At 41.4% G+C, this 20,373-nt stretch overlaps 1 protein-coding gene across 1 annotated transcript in view; it reads left to right on the top strand.

Moving 5' to 3' along the window:
- Positions 1 to 20,373, top strand: part of Dner (delta/notch like EGF repeat containing) — a 281,432-nt gene that overhangs the window by 155,206 nt on the left and 105,853 nt on the right. The window contains exon 6 of the mRNA XM_055616991.1: positions 17,680 to 17,833. Coding sequence (XP_055472966.1) covers positions 17,680 to 17,833 — 154 coding nt within the window. The remainder of the gene's footprint in view (positions 1 to 17,679; positions 17,834 to 20,373) is intronic.

Here is a 20,373-nt window from a genome sequence, read left to right on the forward strand (position 1 = left end):
CTCCTCTGACTTTCATAGACGCCAGGCATGCTCACGGAATATGTACATACACTCAGGTAAAACACTCATTCACAAAACAAAACAAATAAAAAACACCCACGAAAAACACCCATGATTCGTTAACCAAGAAAACTTTCAAAGATATGAAACGAGCTAACATTTCCACATTCAAGTTTATATGCAGCTTTCTTTCCCAGTTAGAACTGGAGGACCATTTCATGATCAAAAGAAAGACATTTCTTTATGCGTCCTTCAGAGATCACAAATAATTGGGAAGCAAGCAGAGTTAATTTTGTATGAACATTTTATGTTGATGAGTTTCTTTTGAAGATTACTAAAATGATTTCTTTCTAATTATTCTGCAGAAATGTTTATTAGGCATAACCTGCCTTTTGTCTACCATTAAAATGATGAAAGCAATGTGTTTAATGAAATATGGTTAATTCTAGTGAATGACAGGCCCTTTCCACCTTTTCTGATGTAATTTCAGTTTGTGTAGGCATATATTTCATAAAGCAGTTGAGGCCATGACTAGATCAAGGATTCTATAGATAGAAAATATACCAAATTGAAAAGTGGAAAAACTATCTTTTTTTAAAAAGATAGTTTTATTTTGTGCATATAAATGTCTGATTGATGACCCAAGGAGTCCAGGAGAGGGCACCTGGAACCCTTAGAACTGGAGTTACAGATGGTTATGGGTCTCTCTGTGGGTGCTGGGAACCAAACTCAGGTCCTCTGCAAGAGCAACCATTGCTCTTAACCACTGAGCAATTATTCCAACCTCCATGAAAAAAATTGTTTTTGAAATGTGTTTAGTCAAATCCATTAGTATCTAGAATCATATAAACCTCTTAGATCTTAGGTTTTGATGTTAATATTCTCTGTTTAGGTGAATGTACTCTTATTTCTACCAAAATAATGGGATGAAAATGTCATTAACTCCCAAGAAGGACTCAAACTGATCCCTTCTGCTAGCTTTATTGTTTTTTTGCTCACAATCTGCGTCTGATTTGAGTAGTGCACAAAGGCACATAAACTGTAGAATTGCCTATTAGGAAGAAAATAGGTGCAAAGGCTAAGGCAGAGGAGAACTGTTAAGTCAATCAGAAGGAATCTGAAGCTGGGTTAAACCTGTACCTGTTCAGAGGAGGCCTGTGTGACAGCTAGAGATAGGAGTTGGGCGCAGTGACTCATGCTGGCTAGCTGTGGCCCATGGTCTTAGAGACCACACGTGTTTACAGATGATGAGAGATGGGGATATTGGGTCTCAGAACAGAGAGAGGGCAAAGAACCTTGTCCCAGAGCAGGGTGCTGAGTTGGTGCCTCATCATCCAAGCTGATGCTACACAGGAAGAGTTTTCCCTTTTCATCCTCCTGTCTCAGTGTCTTGAGTTTTTAATTATTAAAATCCCCCAGCCCCTCTAGTCACCCTGCCACTCTTACCTGTGGCTTCTTTTTCCTTACTTATTATGTCTTTCCCCCTCTACCCCACCACACTCACCCCTATCCCCGTGCTCACACACAAGCAATAAATACATAAATACAGCTTGCTAAGTATATTTAGTGCTGTTTGCCTGTGTGTTTTTAAGGCTGCCCACTTGGTATCAGGTCAGGTAGTTTATCCACAGGGAAGACCAATTCTCCCTCTCTCAGCAGTTCTTAATTGCCTGCAGCTTTTCGTCTGGGGATGGGGCCCCATGCAATTTCTCTGATCCATGCTGACATGTCAACCGGTGTCATCACTGTTCAGGTCTTGTTTAAGCAGGCATATTGTTGAGATTTCACAGGCAAAGCTTCTCTGCTATGTTTAGAAGACACAATTTTGCAACAGATTTCTTGGTTTTCTGGATCTTGCAGGTTTTCCAGCCTTTGTTCTGAGATGTTTCATGAGCCTTAGGTAGAGAGGTTGTATTGTAGATATATGAATTGAGTCAGGGTATCCTATGGTCTGTTGCTCTCTGCCTTATGGCTCTCGTAATGGTCTCTGTCTATTGGAAAGGGAAGATTCTTTGATGAGGGATAAGAGCTACACTTATCTATAGTATAAGATAAATATTTGAAATTTAATTAGAATTTATACTTATTTAGGAAAGTGGCAGAAATAGTTTTACATAGGTTTATAGTAGCAGGTATGATTTTCCTCCCATTGAATGGGGCCTAAGGCCAGTTAGACAGCTATCGGTTCCTGCCACTATTGCACCTTTTGAAATATCTCACCATGCTGGTCACCGATGTGATTAGTAGGCATCGAAGCTGGGTAGAACGATTCATTGCTTTTCTCCCTCGCCAGCCTGAATAAGTACTACAAAATCTAGTCTTCAGAGAGAAAGCTTTTAGGTTAGATCTAGCTCTAACCCTCAAGTCCTCCATAGCATGCGGTGTCTTCAGAAGCAATAGAGCCTTACCTTTAATTTCTGGAAGGCATCTAAGAGTGATAACAATTGCCTATACTGTGTATATTGTCTTGGGCTCCCCTGAACAACAACTCAAAAGGATGTTTCTCATACCTGGTACTGGGGCTTTTGTTAGATAGTCTATGCTTTTCACGGGGGATGCATTTTCATTCCAAGTGACATAACTTCATGTAATTATATATGCTTTTACATGGACTTATGTGCTATATGTAATTTTAGGTCAATATAAAATGATACGATTTCATATGACATTTTCAAGCATTCTTAGTCTTAGTTATCACTCTTGCCTCCTTCTCTTTCCGTATTGACATTTCTCCCCACTTCCCAATTAAAGCATCCCATTTTCCTCCTTCATCTGACCTGTATCTTGCTATAATCCCCTCTAGAACCCCTTCCCCAACCACATGATCCTTTTTTTACTTTCATGGTTTCTGTGGTTACTCCAGGTTATATATTCACATCCGAAGATTTGTTGTTAGGAACCTCAAACAAGAGAGAAGATGCAACATTTGTCTTTCTAGGACTCCGTTACTTCACTCAATATTTTCTAGTTCCATCCATTTAGGTGCAAATTTCATGATTTCATTTTTCTTTTCTTTACAGCAGAGTAGTATTCCATAGTGTCTATATGTACCACATTGTCACTATCCATCAGTTGAAGGACTTCTAGGTTGTTTCCATTTCCTGGCTATTGTGAATAGAGCAGCTGCGAACATGGTTGAGCAAGTAGCTGTGGGGTAGAATGGAGTCCTTTGGGCATATGCTAAGGCATGATCTATCTGGGTCATATGGCAGATTTTATTTTATAATTTTGAGAACTCTCCACACTTATTTCCAGAGTACTTGTATAAATTTTCAGTTCAACCAAAAGTGAATGAGAATTCCCCAACCCCTCACATTCTTGCCAGAACTTCTTGTCATTTATTTTTTTAAAAAATATTTATTGCTTTATTAATTACAGTTTATTCACTTTGTATCCCAGCTGTAGCCTCCTCCCTCAGCCCCTCTCAATCCCACCCTTCCTCCCTCTTCTCCTCCCATACCCCTCCCCCAGTCCACTGATAGGGGAGGAGGACCTCCCCTTCCATATGATCCTAGTCTATCAGGTCTCATCAGGACTGGCTGCATTGTCTTCCTCTGTGGCCTGGTAAGGCTGCTCCCCCCTCAGGGAGAGGTGATCAAAGAGCAGGCCATTGAGTTCATGCCAAAGACAGTCCTTGTTTCCATTACTAGGGAACCCACTTGGACACTGAGCTGCCATGGGCTACATCTGTGCAGAGGTTCTAGATTATCTCTTATGACCAAGTGGGCTTCATCCCAGGTATGCAAGGGTGGTTCAATATACAGAAATATATCAATGTAATTCACCATATAAACAAACTGGAAGGAAAAGAAAAACACATGATAATCTCCTTAGATGTTGAAGAAGCATTTGATAAAATCCAAACATTCGTTTATGTTTAAAGTCCTGGGGAGATCAGGGATACAAAGCACTTATCTAAACATAGTAAAGGCAATATACAGCAAGCCTATAGCCAACATCAAACTAAATGGAGAAAGACTTAAATCAATCCCACTGAAATCAGAGACAAGGCAAGGCTGCCCACTCTCTCCATATGTCTTTAACATAGTTCTTGAAGTCCTTGCTAGAGCAATAAGACAATTAAAGGAGATCAAGGGGATTTAATTTGGAAAGGAAGAAATCAAAGTATCACTATTTGCAGATGATATGATCGTATACCTGAGTGACCCCAAAAATTCAGCCAAGTGGCTGGATACAAAATTAACTAAAAAAAAAAATCAGTAGCCCTCCTGTATACAAAAGACAAATGGGCTGACAAAGAAATTAGGAAAACAACACCCTTCACAATAGCCACAAAGGACATAAAGTAAGTTGGTGTGACTCTAACCATGCAAGTCAAAGAGTGTATGAAAAAACCTTCAAGTCTCTGAAGAAAGAATTGGAAGAAGATATCAGAAGATGGAAAGATCTCCCATGCTCATGGCTTGGCAGGATCAACATAGTAAAAATGGTCATCTTATCAAAAGCAATCTACAGAGTCAATGCAGTCTTCATCCAAATTCCAACATGATTCTTCACAGACCTTGAAAGAAAAAATTCTCAACTTCATATGGAATAACAAGAAACCCAGAATCATCATTTGTTTTCTTAATCTTAGCCATTCAAAGCTGCTTTAATTTGCTTTCCCTAATAGCTAACTTTTTTTGAGGAATATCTTAGATAGTTTTATTTATTCTTTTGTGATCTGTCTGTTTCAATTCATGGCTTTTTTTTTTTTTTAAATTGGGTCATTCTTTTTTCTTTTTTTTCCTAATTCTTTATATATCCTGGATATTAATCCTATGTCAGATGTACAACTGTCAAAGATTCTCTCCCTCCTGCCTCTGACATAATCTGATTGGCCTGCTCTTTGATCACCTCCCCCTGATGGGGGAGCAGCCTTACCAGGCCACAGAAGATGACAATGCAGCTACTCTTGATGAGATCTGATAGACTAAGATCAGAAGGAAGGAGAGGAGGACCTCCCCTATCAGTAGACTTGGGGAGGGACATGCATGAAGAAGGGGAGGGAGGGTGGGTTAGGAGGGGAGGAGGGAGGGGCTTATGGGGGGATACAAAGTGAATAAAGTGTAATTAATAAAAGTTAAAAAAAATCCATAACACAATGTCTGTCAGGTTAAGCTTTGTGTATTTTTAGATCATTTTCCCCAAAAGAATACACAGAGAAATGATTAAATATGCAAGGAAAGAAAAAAAAAAAAGATTCTCTCCCACTCCGTAAACTTTCTCTTCATTCAATTTGATGTTTTCTTACCCGTTCAAAAGCTTTATAGTCTTATACAGTCCTATTTGTCAATTAGTGACCTTAATTTCGTACAAATAGAGTCCTGTTCAGAAAGTTCCTTCCTATATCTACATCTTTTTGGAACTTGTCATGTTTTCTTGTAGAAGTTTAGTGTTTCAGATATCACATTCAGGTTTTTGATCTACTTGAAGATGATTTTTGTTTAGGGTGATAGATAGGGTTCTAATGTCACCACTCTACATGAGGACATTCAGTGTTTGTCGAAGATGCTGTCTTTTCTCTAGCATATTTTTGGCTTCTTTGTCAAGTATCAGACGGCTGATATTGTTCAGGTCCTGTATTCTGTCCCATTAGTCTACATTAGTCTACATTACGCCAGTATCATACTGTTTTTTTTTTTTTATTACTATAGCTTTGTAATATCCTATATCTCTGTAATAGCTTGAAATCTGCTATGGTGATTCCTCCAGATTCATTATTTTTGCATAGGATTGCTTTTGCTACACTTTGGGTTCTAGGATGTTTAGGGTCTTGCGTTTTGATTGGTGGCAAAGGAATTCAATGATTGGAATTCAGTGATTCAATCCACAAAGTGTCAAGGATTGTCCTTAGGATGAATCAAGGGCAGTGAGAGTTTGGCAGGCACCTGGGAGTTTTTTTTCTATCAAGGGTCAGGTGCTGTACTTTCCTTGGCCCAGGTGCTGGTATAACTCCTGCCCGGTGGGCAGTCTTCATCCAATGTGATCAGCATCCTTGAGAGAGGACATGAACACATTGAGGAAAGGCCAGGTGAACATACTCTGAGAAGGCGTGGTGTCTACAAGCTAAGCAGACAGTTCTCAGAATAAGCCAGTCCTGTTTACACCTTGACCTATGACTTCTGTCCCCTGGATCGGTGACATGGTGGGTTGCCATGGCCAACCCACTCACATTGAAGAACTATATCGTGGTAGTCATCACAGACAAGTATAGGGAGATCTGGAAGAAGCCCATGAAGTCGCTGTTGGCACGCTGCAGTGACACAAAGTACCTCCACACAGTGGTCCTAGGGACTTATTCTCCTCAGTGGGCCTCGGCCTCAGGCTCACTGGATCCGAGAGTGGAATAGGTTCATCGCCTTCGGATTCTGCGCAGCAGTGTTTCTCTCGCCATCATTTCAGGATGGTATGCGTTGATGCCTCGTTTCTATTCAGTCTTTGGCACACCTCTGTGTACTATCAGCTGAAAGAATGTCTTTACAGTGAGATTGGATCTGCCCCCACCTGCCTCTGGCTAGCTTCGTGGCATGCTCTGCTTCCACTTGGCAAAATAATAGATGGCAGTTCTGTGAGGTCAATGGGAGGATTAGTGGAAGCGGTACTCGTGATCTGTGATCCACGGTGGGGTCTTCTCCGCAGCATGAGAATTTGGCATGTATCCGGTTCTTGTCCTATTTTCGTCTTCAGACGGCGTTTCCACGGGCCTTATCATCTCTGCTCCCATGGGCAGTAACCCCAGGTGGCTGTTGAGAGCCTCTGCATTCTCTAATAACTCTTTCTCATTAATAATTTATAAATAACATTTCCATTTTTCTAAAGCTTTTTTTTCCTTACAATTTTCTTTTGTTATAACAAAAGAAAGGACTAGGAGGCCAAATGGAATTTTAAAATGAGAAAGTAGGATGGTAAGTGTGATATCAAGGGTTTTATTTTATTTTATTTTTTCTGAGGCTGGAGGTGGGGGAGGAGGAAATATAATAAAAGATAAAGTTTCACTGACGTAAAGTCGAACTTTACTTTTGTTTCAGTTAGAGTGAGGCAGCTGATAAGTACAAAGCTGTTACTGAATTACAGATTAGGGCTGATGACATGGAAACCTCGTGCCTTACCCCAGACACCTGAGGACTGCTGAGAACATTTCAGATGCCAGGATGTGGTTGGAAAATGATTCTGAATGGTCCCGTTCTGCAAACACATACATCTAGGTTTAGGAAAGCTTTTTACAATATTTTCTGAAAGTCACTTCCTTTCACCTTCCCTGGGGAATAAAGTTAACTGTATAGTCCTTTTAAAGAGTGGATAGACTCACATTATTGGCATTTACTGGTTTCTATTGTTTAAAAAAAAAGATTATTTTATGTGTATGAGTGTTTGCACTGCATTTATATGTTGTGTCTGATAGCCTTGAAGGCCAGAAGAGGGCATGGGATTCCTTGGAACTGGAGCTATAAACCATTGCACGCCAACATGTTGGTGCTGAGAATTGAACCTGGGTCCTCTACAAAAGCAGCCCAGTCTCTTAGCCATGGAGCCATTTATCCAGCCCTTTGTTTACTATTTGAAATTTAATGTTTAAACCAAAGGAATGAATTCATGATGGTCATGTCTAAAACACAATGTTTGGGTGGTGTGTATAGTTCTGTTTAATGTTGGCTTTTAAGAAGATAGCTACTACATTTAATCGACTCAGAAGCGCAATGGTGTCTAGGACTGATTCAAAGTGAACAGTGAACAGTAAGAGTGTGTTTTTGAAATTACAAATATGATTTATCATAGAGCAGGAAGACCTAGCCAGGAGACAGGAAGTGCAAGCATACAGTGCTTTGTGAGCTTTCCTTTGAGCACTGTGTTCCCCCAAAGAGGCATCAATGTGTCTCCATGGCCAGGTTCCAGATGCTCTTGTGTGGCCTCAGCTATGGAAAAAGACATTTATAGGCACTTGGACAATGTAAGAGAAGTCTCTTAAATTTTGTATCCAAATAATCCTTTTTGCCTGTTGAAACACTGAGTCAGGGTTTTGCAAAAGGCTAAATCCCTTCTAGTCTAGGCGTGCTGGACTGTCCTTTCATGCCTTGTAGCTGCCGCTCATTTACACTTAGTCAAAGGAAGCTATGTTAGAGGTTTTTAGAAAACAATTTATTTTTATTTATTTAGTGCTCTGTGTGTGTATGCGTGTGTGTGCGCACATACGCGCCTGTGTGTGTGTGTGTGTGTCAGTATGTGTGTGTATGTCTGCACATGTGTCTCTCTGTGTGTGTGCCTCTCTGTGTGTATCATGTAGAGGTTAAAAGAGTATGTCACATGCTCTTCTTTCCACTCTTCACCTAGTCCACTGAGGCTGTGTCTTTCCCCAAACCTTGGTCTCAAATTTTCCTGGCCAGATCGGAAGCCAGCAATGCCTGCTGGGCTCATATCTCTGCTCTGCTCAGAGCTGGCGTTATTTCCTGGGTGCTGGGATCTGAAGTCACACTCTCATAATTGCACACACAGCAAGCATTCCTTACCACTGAGCCGTCGCTCCAGTGCAATGGTTAGAATTTTCTATCCTTAGTGTTTATCAACTCTAATTTTAGGTTCAGTGACCATCTAGTCTGGTTTTCACAGAAAACCTAATGGAGCCTTAGATGAAGATAATATGACAAGGTTTCTGAAGTCTTGGTTGCCTGAGGTTCATTGCCTTTGGGGGCATCTGGATAGTCTAGGCTGGAATCTGGCTCCTGCTGTGTAGTTATAGGAGTGACAGAAGAAAGTTAGGACTCTCCACCTCCTAACCTAACACTCACTTTCGTGACACAACCTCTCTGCAAACAGATCTGCTGAAAGCTCTCATTCCTGGAATCATCTTTATAGACAGTGGTTCCTGGAACTCCTCCAAAAGCAAGGAGTGAGTAAATTTCAGATGATGCTTCTCAGTGCTGCGGGTAACGTAGGGAAGTCTGCAGAAAGTTTACTGTCAGCCACTTTGGGATGGAACTCTTCTCTTCATGCTGAGGCTCAGGCTGGGCATGCCCCATTCATGACCCCTGGATGCTAGGGAAGTAGAGCAGTGGGCCCGCCGCCACCTTCCTTTGGCTGACCCCTCTCTTCAGGCACTTAAATGGAAATGGGCTGCTTAAATGGAAATATGCTCTGTTTCTTGATCCATGTCTACAAGGGGAAAATATGTCAGCCCCTTAGGGCAAGCTCAGCTTTTCCTGCATACAGGGCTATGAAATAAATCTCTGGAGTGAGACTTGCACAGAATGCTCCTCACCACTGTCCCCCAACGACGGCAGCAGCTGGTTCCTCTGGGGTGAGCAGGGCATGACACTGAAGTGGATTCGACACTTTCTATTTCCTTTCTTGGTCCTTAGCCAGATTCTCAAAATAAGAACAACACAATGTTATGGAAAAATTTCAGCCTATATGAAAGCACAGAGCAGTACAGCACTGTGTCTACAGTGTTGGCTCCACTAATCGTCATGTAGACATGTTTTGACCCTGCCAACATCCAGATGCTTAAATGGGAATAACCCAGATGTCCTCTGGAATCCAGCTGGTCTCTGGTGTAAAACAGTGTCGGCTGGGAGAGTCCTTTATAGCAGAGTGGGTTGAAGCGTCTTTGCTGCATTTTCACAGGCACGGGGACCTGTTAGGCACTCATGGTTCAGGATGCTCTTTTGAATCCTTGTTCCAGTTAGGCTCTTTGTATGAACCAGTGGTCAATACAAACAAGTGGGATTATCTGTGATAGAGAGAGAGATCGAGACAGAGATAGAGACAGAGATAGAGATAGATAGATAGATAGATAGATAGATAGATAGATAGATAAAGAGGATGTTGATCTTGTATAAAACACTCCTACAATATCTGCTTACTTATCAATTTAGTGAAATACCAACATTCAGAATAATTGAAATCCTAGATTTAAGTAGTTCCCCTTTGGCAAAGGATTGAGGAGATTCTCTATATAAGTCAAAAATTTTGTTTTCATGACAAATTACCTGAGGGAAGCTTTTAAAAGAGGAACAATCTATTTTGGCATATGGTTTCAGAGTTCATGGCTGCCTGGTTCCCTCACTCTTAGGCCCATGGCAAAGCAGAAAGACTACAGTGGAAGGGTACTAGGAGGAGGAGGCTTCTCACCTCATAGGAACAGAGAAACAGGACAGGGAGAAGAGAGAGGAGACTAGAGACAAATTGATATATGTGCTACCATATTCCCTGTCCTCTCATATTGATCTACACTCCTTAGCACTGTGTAGCAGAGTGTATCTATTGTCGCGCTGCTACCTTCCAAAGAGTGTGTCTATCTCTTACATTACAGCATAAGCTCCACAAGCAGGCAGAGTTTCCCTCTGTTCTTCAGCACTTCTCTAGAACCCACAACACCATGACACACGGTGGGTGCAAAGCATGCTTGCTGAATGAGTGGGATTAACAAATAAGTGCTGGGTGGCATCTATTCTAGATGACCAAGAAAGAACAAGTTATTTTATAGTGTGGAATAAAGATATTGCGTATGTTTGCAAAATCACTTAAGATAGTAGGACTGCCATTGTTCTATGGAAATTGAGGGGTGAACGAAACGGTCTCAAGAGGCTCTCCAGCTTCTGTTGTGAAGAGGCTGTGGGACCATCTGCTCAGGGCTGGTTATTATGTAGATAAAGTAAACCACAGTAAAGTGACAAGGTAACATAATATTAATCACCCTTACTCTGCCAGCATTCTTTCAGGTTTCCTTTGGCACATCCTTCCCCAAGTTTTTTACCATGCCACAGGTCAGAGCTTATAAGGCTATATCAGTGTTTCTCAGTATTGACGTCATCAACATTTGGAACTGGAACATTCCTTAAAATACATTGTACAATGCTTAGCAGCACCCCTAAACTCTGTTCATTAGATGCTAATAACAGGTCCCCAGTTGTGGCCGTGCATGTCTCTCCAGATATTGCTAAATGTATCCTGTGGGGCAATTGGCCCCCAGAAAACCACTGCCTTGTATGCCCTCATATCTGATTATTTGTACTTTATCATGCCTTACTATTCTCTGTCACTTGCTCTAATTTGGCCACACTGGCCTCTGGAACTTTCTTGAATGTTCTAGGCAAGTCTTTTTGTCTTTTCACTTTGAGTTGACTTGACCTGGTATTTTTCCTCAGACGATCTTACCATGTGCACCCCTCATCTTCACGGAATTACCTTCTATCTCCAATTGCTGCTATGTCAGTACATCTTCTTTAAAACCCTCTTCTCTGTCAGGCATGGCAGTGCACGCTTTTAATCCTAGCACCCAAGAAGCAGAGGCAGGCAGATTACGGTGAGTTCGAGGCCAGCCTGGTCTACAAAGCAAGTTCCAGGATAGCCAGGGCTACACATAGAAACACTATCTTAACAAAAAAAACAACAACCCCTAAACCAAAAACAACAACAAAACAAACAAACAAACAAGAAAAAAGAAAAAGAAAAATCCCTGTTCTCTATAACCCTCCCAGAACAGTGCTTGGCCTGAAGCTGGTGCCCAATAAGCTGTTGACTGGGTGGGTAAGTGAGTACATGTATTACTGAGTATTTCTTTAACTTGGAGCTCTTCTCTGAGAAAGACTCATTAATATGCAAATAGAATACTCGAGCTCAAGCTGTTGAGGAAAATTGATATTCTGTCCTGAGTTTGAAAATTAAGCTCTGAATGTCACTTTTCATTTTACTTCAGAATCACGTTTACTTGTACACGCACGGTATTTTGACAAGGAAGTATCTTTCTGTAATTTCGGTGAGCTGCTAACTTCAAAGGCATCTGCTTTGTTCCTTACGCTAGCAGCATTAGCTGGACCCAGGTTTGGGATATTATGTGTAGCTCATTAGCTTTCTAAAAGATCTTGTGTAGCTTTCACTGATTAAATAATGGTTTTCCATAAAAAACATTCCAACATAGTTTCTCCTATTATGAATATCCACAATTCCTTATAAGTCAACAGTCTTGAAACTATAAAACAAACTCCTTTATCGATTGAGTTTGCTCTTTGATAATTTCATACATGTATATAATGTGCTCTGACTACTCCTCCCCCTACGTCTCTCTGATCACTGTCAAACCCCTTTCCTACAAGTCCCTTTTCCAGATTTTTAACATTTGTTCTTGTTTTGTAATCCACTTTGTTTAACCAGGGCCATGTGTGTGGCCATTGGATTGGAACCTGATTGGGTCACTGCACAATTGAAAGCAACAACTATCCCTCTCCATGTATCTGCCAGGAGCAAACAGCTCAGCCCCCAAAAAGGGAAGGCCCTTGAGCTCATCCTTTGTCCATACTATACCTTTTAATATTACAGGGAAGTTTGTTGTTCTTGCAAGAAATCTAACTTTATGGATGTATGCTATAGAAAATGCAACGATTTTTACAAAACTCTTCATATTCAGGGAAATTTTTAACATCTGTTAATTTCCTTCCTTATCATCAGACAGAATTAATATCCATTTAGTGTTTTGCTTTGTCAAAAGCAATTGCTTTAGCACTTTCTTATTAACTTATTTCAGTGTCCTTGCTTAAAGTGAAGCAAACTAAAGCATGTGTCTCTGGTTTCACTTTAAATTTAAATAAAAGGCAACTCAATAATATTTCATTTGGGGGTCTTAATAATTTATGTTTCCAAGCAGCATATTTCTATGATACTCCCTAGATAAGTTATATACAAAATGCATCTCTCAAGGCAATTTATCCATAGTATAGAGTCTGTATACAAACCAAGTTAATCCTAGATGACAGCTGCCTACACCAATGGGTATGACAATTTACCACTACAGGAAGCCTGCCCGTGTTGGGTGTGTGCAGAGCATTCATTGTATATCCCAAAGGTGGTCACAAATTTCCCTCTACACAAAGGGCAAATACTGAATGTGTGTTCTCTTTTGCATTTGAGCAAAGATTTTTCTTTTGATATAGTTCTAGAAAAAAAGGAGTTTCCTATTTAAAGTACTCTGTTGCTAGTGGTCCTCACATAGCTTCAGCCAGCCGCAGTGTTTCTGTAAATACAGTCAAAAGGAAAGCCTAGCATCATGGAAAACCAGATGGGTCCAGAAGCTCTTGCTCAAGTGGAGAGGGGATGTCTGTTCCCCAGGACGAGCTGCGAGAGGTAGTACACAGGGAAGGGAACACAGGTTTCACTGAAGGAGAAAGCCACCTGCTTTGACTCCAGCTGTTCTAGTGTCTAAGAAAGACCATGTCCGTGAACTAAAGGAGAGCTGGTTGTGAAGATCAAAAAGGAACTCATTCTCTTCCTTTAACAGAGAGAAACTACATAAGCCCGGGCAGTTTGATCACATTCAAGGTAGTATTTTATTGTTCGGCCTGTTGCTTGGTTGTCTGATGTTGAGGACTACTGCTGCCCCTCAATTCAGCCACTGTTGTGAAGGGTGTCCTTTTATGGCATAGAAATTGATCTAATGTATAAGGGATAGGTTTTCTTAGAAAGTGTGTCTGCCAGGCGCAGGAGGGCAGGCGTGGAAGGCACTGGAAGTGTAACTATGGATGGAATCAAAGCCAGATGAAAACCATTTTGCAGAATGACTTTAGTGGGTGTTCCAGGAACATAAAGCTGAATCAATGCTAGGAAGCCTAAACATTCAATTTATATAATAACAAGACACAGATGAAGGCAATACTAATTTATTTAGAACCTAAAATGGCATCGATACAACTCAACAGTCATTGCAGCATCCCACGATGGGGTAAATTCTTCAAACATCTTCAGGATCAAAATAGAGCAACGGCTGATATGTCTGAGTTCCAGAGAAGGATAACATTGTTATTTGCCATGGATAAATTTTTGTTCTGTTTTGTGTTGGTCAGAAGACTATGAGACTTAGTTAAAAACTGGCCTATGCAGAGTGCAGGGAATCTTATGAAAAAAGTGGGAGATAGTAAGATCTGGAGAGGACAGGAGCTCCACAAGGACAGCAGCAGATCCCCAAAGTCCGGGCACAGGGGTCTTTTCTGAAACTTATATTCCAACCAAGGACCACTCATGGAGATGGCCTGAAACCCCTGCACGGAGGTAGCCTATGGCAGTTCAGTGTCCAAGTGGGTTCCATAGTAATGGGGACAGGGACTGTCTCTGACATGAGCTGATTGACCTGCTCTTTGCTCACCTCTCCCTGAGAGGGGAACAGCCTTACCAGGAAGACAATGGAGCCACTCCTGATGAGACCTGATAGACTAGGATCAGAGGGAAGGGGAGGAGGACCTGCCCTATCAGTGGACTGGGGGAGGGACATGAGTGGGGAAGAGGGAGGGTGGGGTTGGGAGGGGAGGAGGGATTGAGGTACAGGGGGGACACAAAGTGAATAAACTGTAATTAATAAAAATAAAAATAATCAAATAAAAAAATCCCCTTAAAAAAAACCTGACCCATGGTAAAAGGACAGTATGATGACTAGTAACAGAATCCTAACATTTTATGTCAGGAACTATCACTAGTGAGAAAAGTGGTCATCAGGAGAATGGAATGAGGAAGCTCTGTTGTTGACACCTACTAAGACATCTAAATGTACAGAAGTATCATCAAGAAATGTACCACAATGATAAAGTATGTCAAAGAGAAGTATGGACAACTCTGTCTTCTTCCATGAGAAAGGGAAACACTGTGTTGTGCTGATGGGGTCCTGGATGGCCGTCCTGGAAGTCTCTCTCTAGGATTCCTGGTATACCAGTAATACCAGCACTTAGTAGGCTGAGGCAAGAGGATTATGAATTTAAGACCAGCTTAAATAAAAGTCTTATCTCAAACAACAGCAACAGCAACAATAACAAATATTAGAGCAGGAATCTGGGGTAAGGGATGGGAAGAGTGGGTGGGGGGCAGAGGTCATAGGTGGGGCTTCGGAAGAGTGGTAGCTCTGTCACTATAATTCTGGCAAGGCCAGCATAAAGACCTAAATTTGATCTCCAGAACACATAGGTATGGTGATGCTTGCTTGTAATCCCAGTGCTGGGAAAGTGGAGACAAATAGATTTCTGGGGCTTGCTGGGAAGCCAGCCTAGACTTCTTGTTGAGCTCCAGGCCAGTGAAAGATCCTGTCAAAGGAATAATGGACGGTGCCTGAGAAACCACACCCAAGGTATAGCCTCCTCATGCATGTGCTACACTTGTACACACGTACACCAGAATGCCACTAACACTCTCTCGGTTCTCAAGTCTTTCCCCTCCCCAGCAATACCTACCCATTTTCAGGACTTGAGGAAAGAGCCAAGAAATGTCCTTTTGTTTGTTTATATCTTAAAAAAACTGTTTTATCCAAGTAGCTCTATTTTTATTGTAATAGCAGGGCACGACATAATAAGAAGGCAAATACAAACGTGCTAAGCTTTGGGTAAATTTTGGCGGCTATGTAACCTTCCAGGTTGCCCCTCTGGAAAGCAGTAGTCATACACATTTTAAACTCATCACTCTTGCTGGTTTTTCTTTTTCTTTTTTGACTATTCTATATGTACTGCCATTCCTACAGACCCAAGGGCTTTAGTGACAACAGATCTGCATATCACAAAGGCAAACTTTAACATCTTTTCACTTTTTATTGTTTAATAATTTCATACACGCATGTAATTCATTTTGATTCAATCTACCTCATTTTCTCCTCTAATGTCTTTCCACTGCTTTTTCCTCCCAACTTAATCTATTCTTTCTATGTTTTTTGAAACTCACTGTCTACTTGGCACTGCCTGTATGTACATGGGTGTGGGAGCGTGTCCTGGAGCCCATCAGGAGCTTCACCCCTGGAGAAGCCTGCCTTTCCCTCCCCGAGCAGCCATCAGTTGCCAATGGCTCCTGAGTCAGGGGTGGGGTCTCATGGGCTCCTCCATCCATGTGGAGATGTTGGCTGAGTTGATCCTGTGCAGGTCTTATTCATACAGTCGTAGCTGACGTGAGTTTGTGTGTTCAGCAGTTCTGTTGTGTCCAGGGAATACTGTTTCAGTGTAGATATTAACTCTACTGTTTTAGTGTAGATATTAACCCTGCTTCTTACATGCTTTTAGCCCCAGCTTCACTAATAGCCTTCTCCTTTGCCTCCCTTCATCTTCATAATGGTCTACATTGCTTTTGTAAGCTCAGGTCACACACACGGATGCACGCCATCCCTAAATATAAAATACAGCCTTCTTCAGGCTCTATAAAGTTTCTTGTGCATATGTTTTCGGGGCTGATTACTTGTTATTGGAGAACCTAGTGATGCGTCTTTCCTGGGAAAACTGTTGTTCACATTTTATCATTCCTTAGTTGCTTGTAGTTCTTTGTCTAGGGTTGAGGCCTTATGAGTGTCTCTGTTAGGATGCCTATTGCTGTCATCCTTGTCCAGATTGTCTTGTTGGTGAGAGCTCATAGGTGTAGCTTCTTTGACATTTCTAGGAGACACAGGCTCACAACAAATTTCCCGCTTCTCTGGCTCTTACAATGTTTCCATTCTCTCTTCTGCAACTGATCCCTGAGCCTTACATGCAGGAGTTGTATTGTAGATGTATTAGTAATTGCGGGGCTCTGCAACTCTGCATGTCAATGGCTGTGTTTTTCCGCAACAGCCTCTGCTTGTTGCAAAGAGAAGTGTCCTTGATGAAGGGTGAGACGTATACTCACCTGTGGATAAAATGACGAATATTTAGAATATAGTTAGGCAATATACTGGTTTAGTAAAGCAGTGTTGTCCTCCAAGATCTGTGACTTCACTAGGTAGCTGGCTAGGTTTCCAGAGCCAAGCATAATTTCCCTCCTGTTGAATAGGTCTTGAATTCAATTAGAGAGCTGTTGGTTGCTGTTGAGCTGTGCCTCTATTGCAGGCTTAGGGTTATGGTGCCATGCTGCTGGCGGTTGTGGTTCATCGACATCATGACTGGGTATGACTGGTGAGTGCTTCCCTTCTTTGCAAGCTTGCATGGCATTTCTGGTGCCATGAAAGCTAGTCCTCAGGGAGGAGGCTTTCAAATCAGACCCGGCTCTTGTCCTCTGGGAACTGTGTCTTCAACAATAAGGACTTAGGAAGGTCCAGTTTTAATTGGACTTTTCAGGAACTTCAGACATAAAGTTTCAAATCTAAGTCTGGAGTTTGAGTTGTAGTATGTATTAAGGTCATGTATCTAATAAATAAAATGAAATGCTTCTTGAATCGGATTCTTTATATTTTTTTCTTTGCTCCCAGGGACTTGGTCAGCTTGTACTTTGAGATCAGTTTATAAAGTGATTTAGTGAGTCCTCTTGGTGCACTGGAAAGATGAGCCAAATAGGACATTTGGTAGCATTTGGGGTGCGAGTACCATCTATGCTAAAGATCTGAGCTGGTTGGCATAGTACTTAATTGGGATGGCTAAAGCATGGTATACTTTGGCAAAGCTGCCATTCCCATGGGTCAGCGAAACTTCATTTTTAGTTTAAAACAAGTTGTTCTTTCTATTTCTATTTTAGGAAGATTGAAAGTGGTTGGGATAAATATGAATAAGCTATAAAAATAAATGTCCAAAATTAAACTGCAAAGAGCCACGTACTATTTCTCACATAACAAGATTTAATGAGATTACGACATAAAGTTGGGTGATTAAATCATTCAGCATGTAAAAGGACACAGGAATTTTGAACCTTCAGTTTTGCCCAAAGCATGTGTTTTAGAATAATGCATTCAGGTATAACATATTCTGTATTTTTGTGCCGTAGGCAACTTTTTCCTGCACCTGCGAGGACCAGTACATTGGCACGTTCTGTGAAGAATTTGATGCCTGCCAGAGAAAACCCTGCCAGAATGAGGCGAGCTGTATTGATGCAAATGAGAAGCAGGATGGGAGCAATTTCACTTGCCTTTGCCTTCCTGGTAAGATTTACTTAGTCAGTCGTCAGCGGTTGTCTCTCTGGAGATCGTGTATGCGTCAGGTATGGGTGGGCAAACAATACCTTGTCCAGCTGCTGGACAAGGGGCTCTCATTTGAACTTACCAGGCTGCATATACTTAAGGACTGGAGAAAGTGCACATGGGCTGAATATTAAAATAAAATATCAGAATTTCATAGTACCGTACTTATCAACAGCTGTAAGTTGTTTTAATGCATGGCCTTTTGACAAGGCAGTTGTGCTATTTTTCTGAATATTATGTCTCGCCCCCTCCCCCAGATTTCCAAGGAATGTCCTGTTTCACATCTGGGTGTCACTGCGTGCTGTTCACAGCTTAAGCAGGCTTCAAAATGAACCGAATGGCCTTGCTGGCTTGCACATCATGCTGTGAGGTCCCTTTTTCGGAGGTGTGTTACCTGCTTGAGGTTGTTTAGCTACAGGGGACTCATCCCGTGGAAGCTTGCTATTTAGTGGGATTTCAGAACATGTCGCGGAAGCTATTTAAAAGCTTTAAAGAATTCTTGATACTGTCATATATGCATATAATGAGAGATGATTGTATATGTCTTCCCCTCCCGCCCACCCTCCCCATTCCCCTGGGATCTCCCTCCACATGCTCACTTCCCAACTACGGATTCTTTAACGTGCTGTGAAAAATAGTTCACTAAGTGCAGTCAGTCTGCCCATTGCCACACGTGAGCGGGGCCAACCACATGAGCTGGGAAAACCACCAGTGGTTGCATCTTCAACAAAATGAACGAGTCTCCTTTCCCAGCAGCTCTCAATGCCAACAGCCCCCTCAGCTAGGCCTGTGACCTCACTAGGAGACAGGCTGGCTTGGTTTGGTGAAGGTTTTGTGTGTGCAGCCAGTTATGGCTCGTGAGATTTTTCTTTTTGATTCGCAGGCAATCTAGAGGTTATGAATATAGTGGATTAGAGTTTGAGTTGATTCAATAACAAGCACTTGACTTTTTTGGTTTTCACTTGATTTTTTAAAACAATAACTTGTAAGCAGGACTTTTCCACTTACTGAGAAAAGTCATGGTTTTAAGAAAAGCCATGCACATCTCTGAACAATATAAAATGAGTTCCATATTACTGTTCAAATTTGTATTTTGAGAAAAAAATGTTATTAGCATGTATGATTGATATCTCTCTTGAAACGGGCAATGTTTTCAGCAAGAGGGCCATGGAAGATATCAAATACTGCAGGAGAATCTAACAGGAGGTTTCTGAATTTGAAATGAATTGAATCAGGCTTTTACTAAGTTCTTGGTAATCTCTCATTGTCTGGTTTCAATGTGGGCCTTGTGATTTGAACTGATAAGTCAGTTCTCTTTGGGTCTTAGGCCTGCCTAGCTCTGGGAAAAGAACACATACAACTCTCTCCATTGTGCCAAGCCCCTTGTTTTGGTAGCAGGAAGGAAATACATGACTAAAATGAAATTTAACTTTTTAAAACCAAGCTTTAGTTTATTAAATCTTTTTGATATCAAGAATATAGATTTTTTTTCCACAAAGGAACCATTTTTTTTCCTGAAAAGAATAGCTGTGATACACATTCACAACTGTCACTGCCAAAATATTATTAGCATCTTGCAAAAGATTTCCATACTGCTTCAGAGCACCACATAGTTCTGACTAATTGGTGATATTTAGCCTATTTTTAAGAACTCATCATTGCTGAGGTAAGCGTAGCATGTTGGACCATCTCCTTTACCTTGAAAACACTGAAGGCTGGATGGTCAGTGCTTGTAGCTCCTTCTGGGGACGACTTCCAGCATCTACCACAGTTGTGGGTTCTTACCACAACTCAAGGAGTGTGTGTAGGTGGATCATGGTGCTGTGTTTGAAGATGGTCGATTCAGTGTTGTAGGCTGGAAGACATTCAGATCGTTCCTCTATATGTGTGAAGTCTGGAGGCTAAAGGACACATTCAAGTTCACAAGGCCTGTGGGAGAAACTGAGGCAAAACCCCATCAGGCTGTGCCCATTTGTGAGTCAGAGAGCTTTTCTCTGCATACCAATGGGGCCTTTCTGACTTACTGGTTATGTGACCCTCCTAACCTTCCTTAAAGCCCTGGCAGGTCTTCACATCTTTAAAATAAAGGTTTATGCGAGAATCATCCATTCATCCAACAGTTATTGAGCAAATGCTTGCAATATGTCAGGTGTTCTCTGGGTTCCGTGGATATAACCGTTAAAGTCTTTGTGCACCCTGAAGTCATAGTTTAGGGTGGAGATGGCTAAGCCGCATGCATGCATGTATATATGTGTGTGCTATGGTGTCTGTATGTGCATGCATGTATATATGTGTGTGCTATGGTATCTGTGCATGCATGTATATATGTGTGTGCTATGGTATCTGTATGTGCATGCATGTATATATGTGTGTGCTATGGCATCTGTATATGCATGCATGTATATATGTGTGTGCTATGGCATCTGTATGTGCATGCATGTATATATGTGTGTGCTATGGTGTCTGTATGTGCATGCATGTATATATGTGTGTGCTATGGT

The sequence above is a fragment of the Psammomys obesus genome, unplaced genomic scaffold (genome assembly GCF_907164565.1).
Source record: "Psammomys obesus unplaced genomic scaffold, mPsaObe1.curated_primary_1811, whole genome shotgun sequence".
Classification (NCBI taxonomy): Eukaryota; Metazoa; Chordata; class Mammalia; order Rodentia; family Muridae; genus Psammomys; species Psammomys obesus.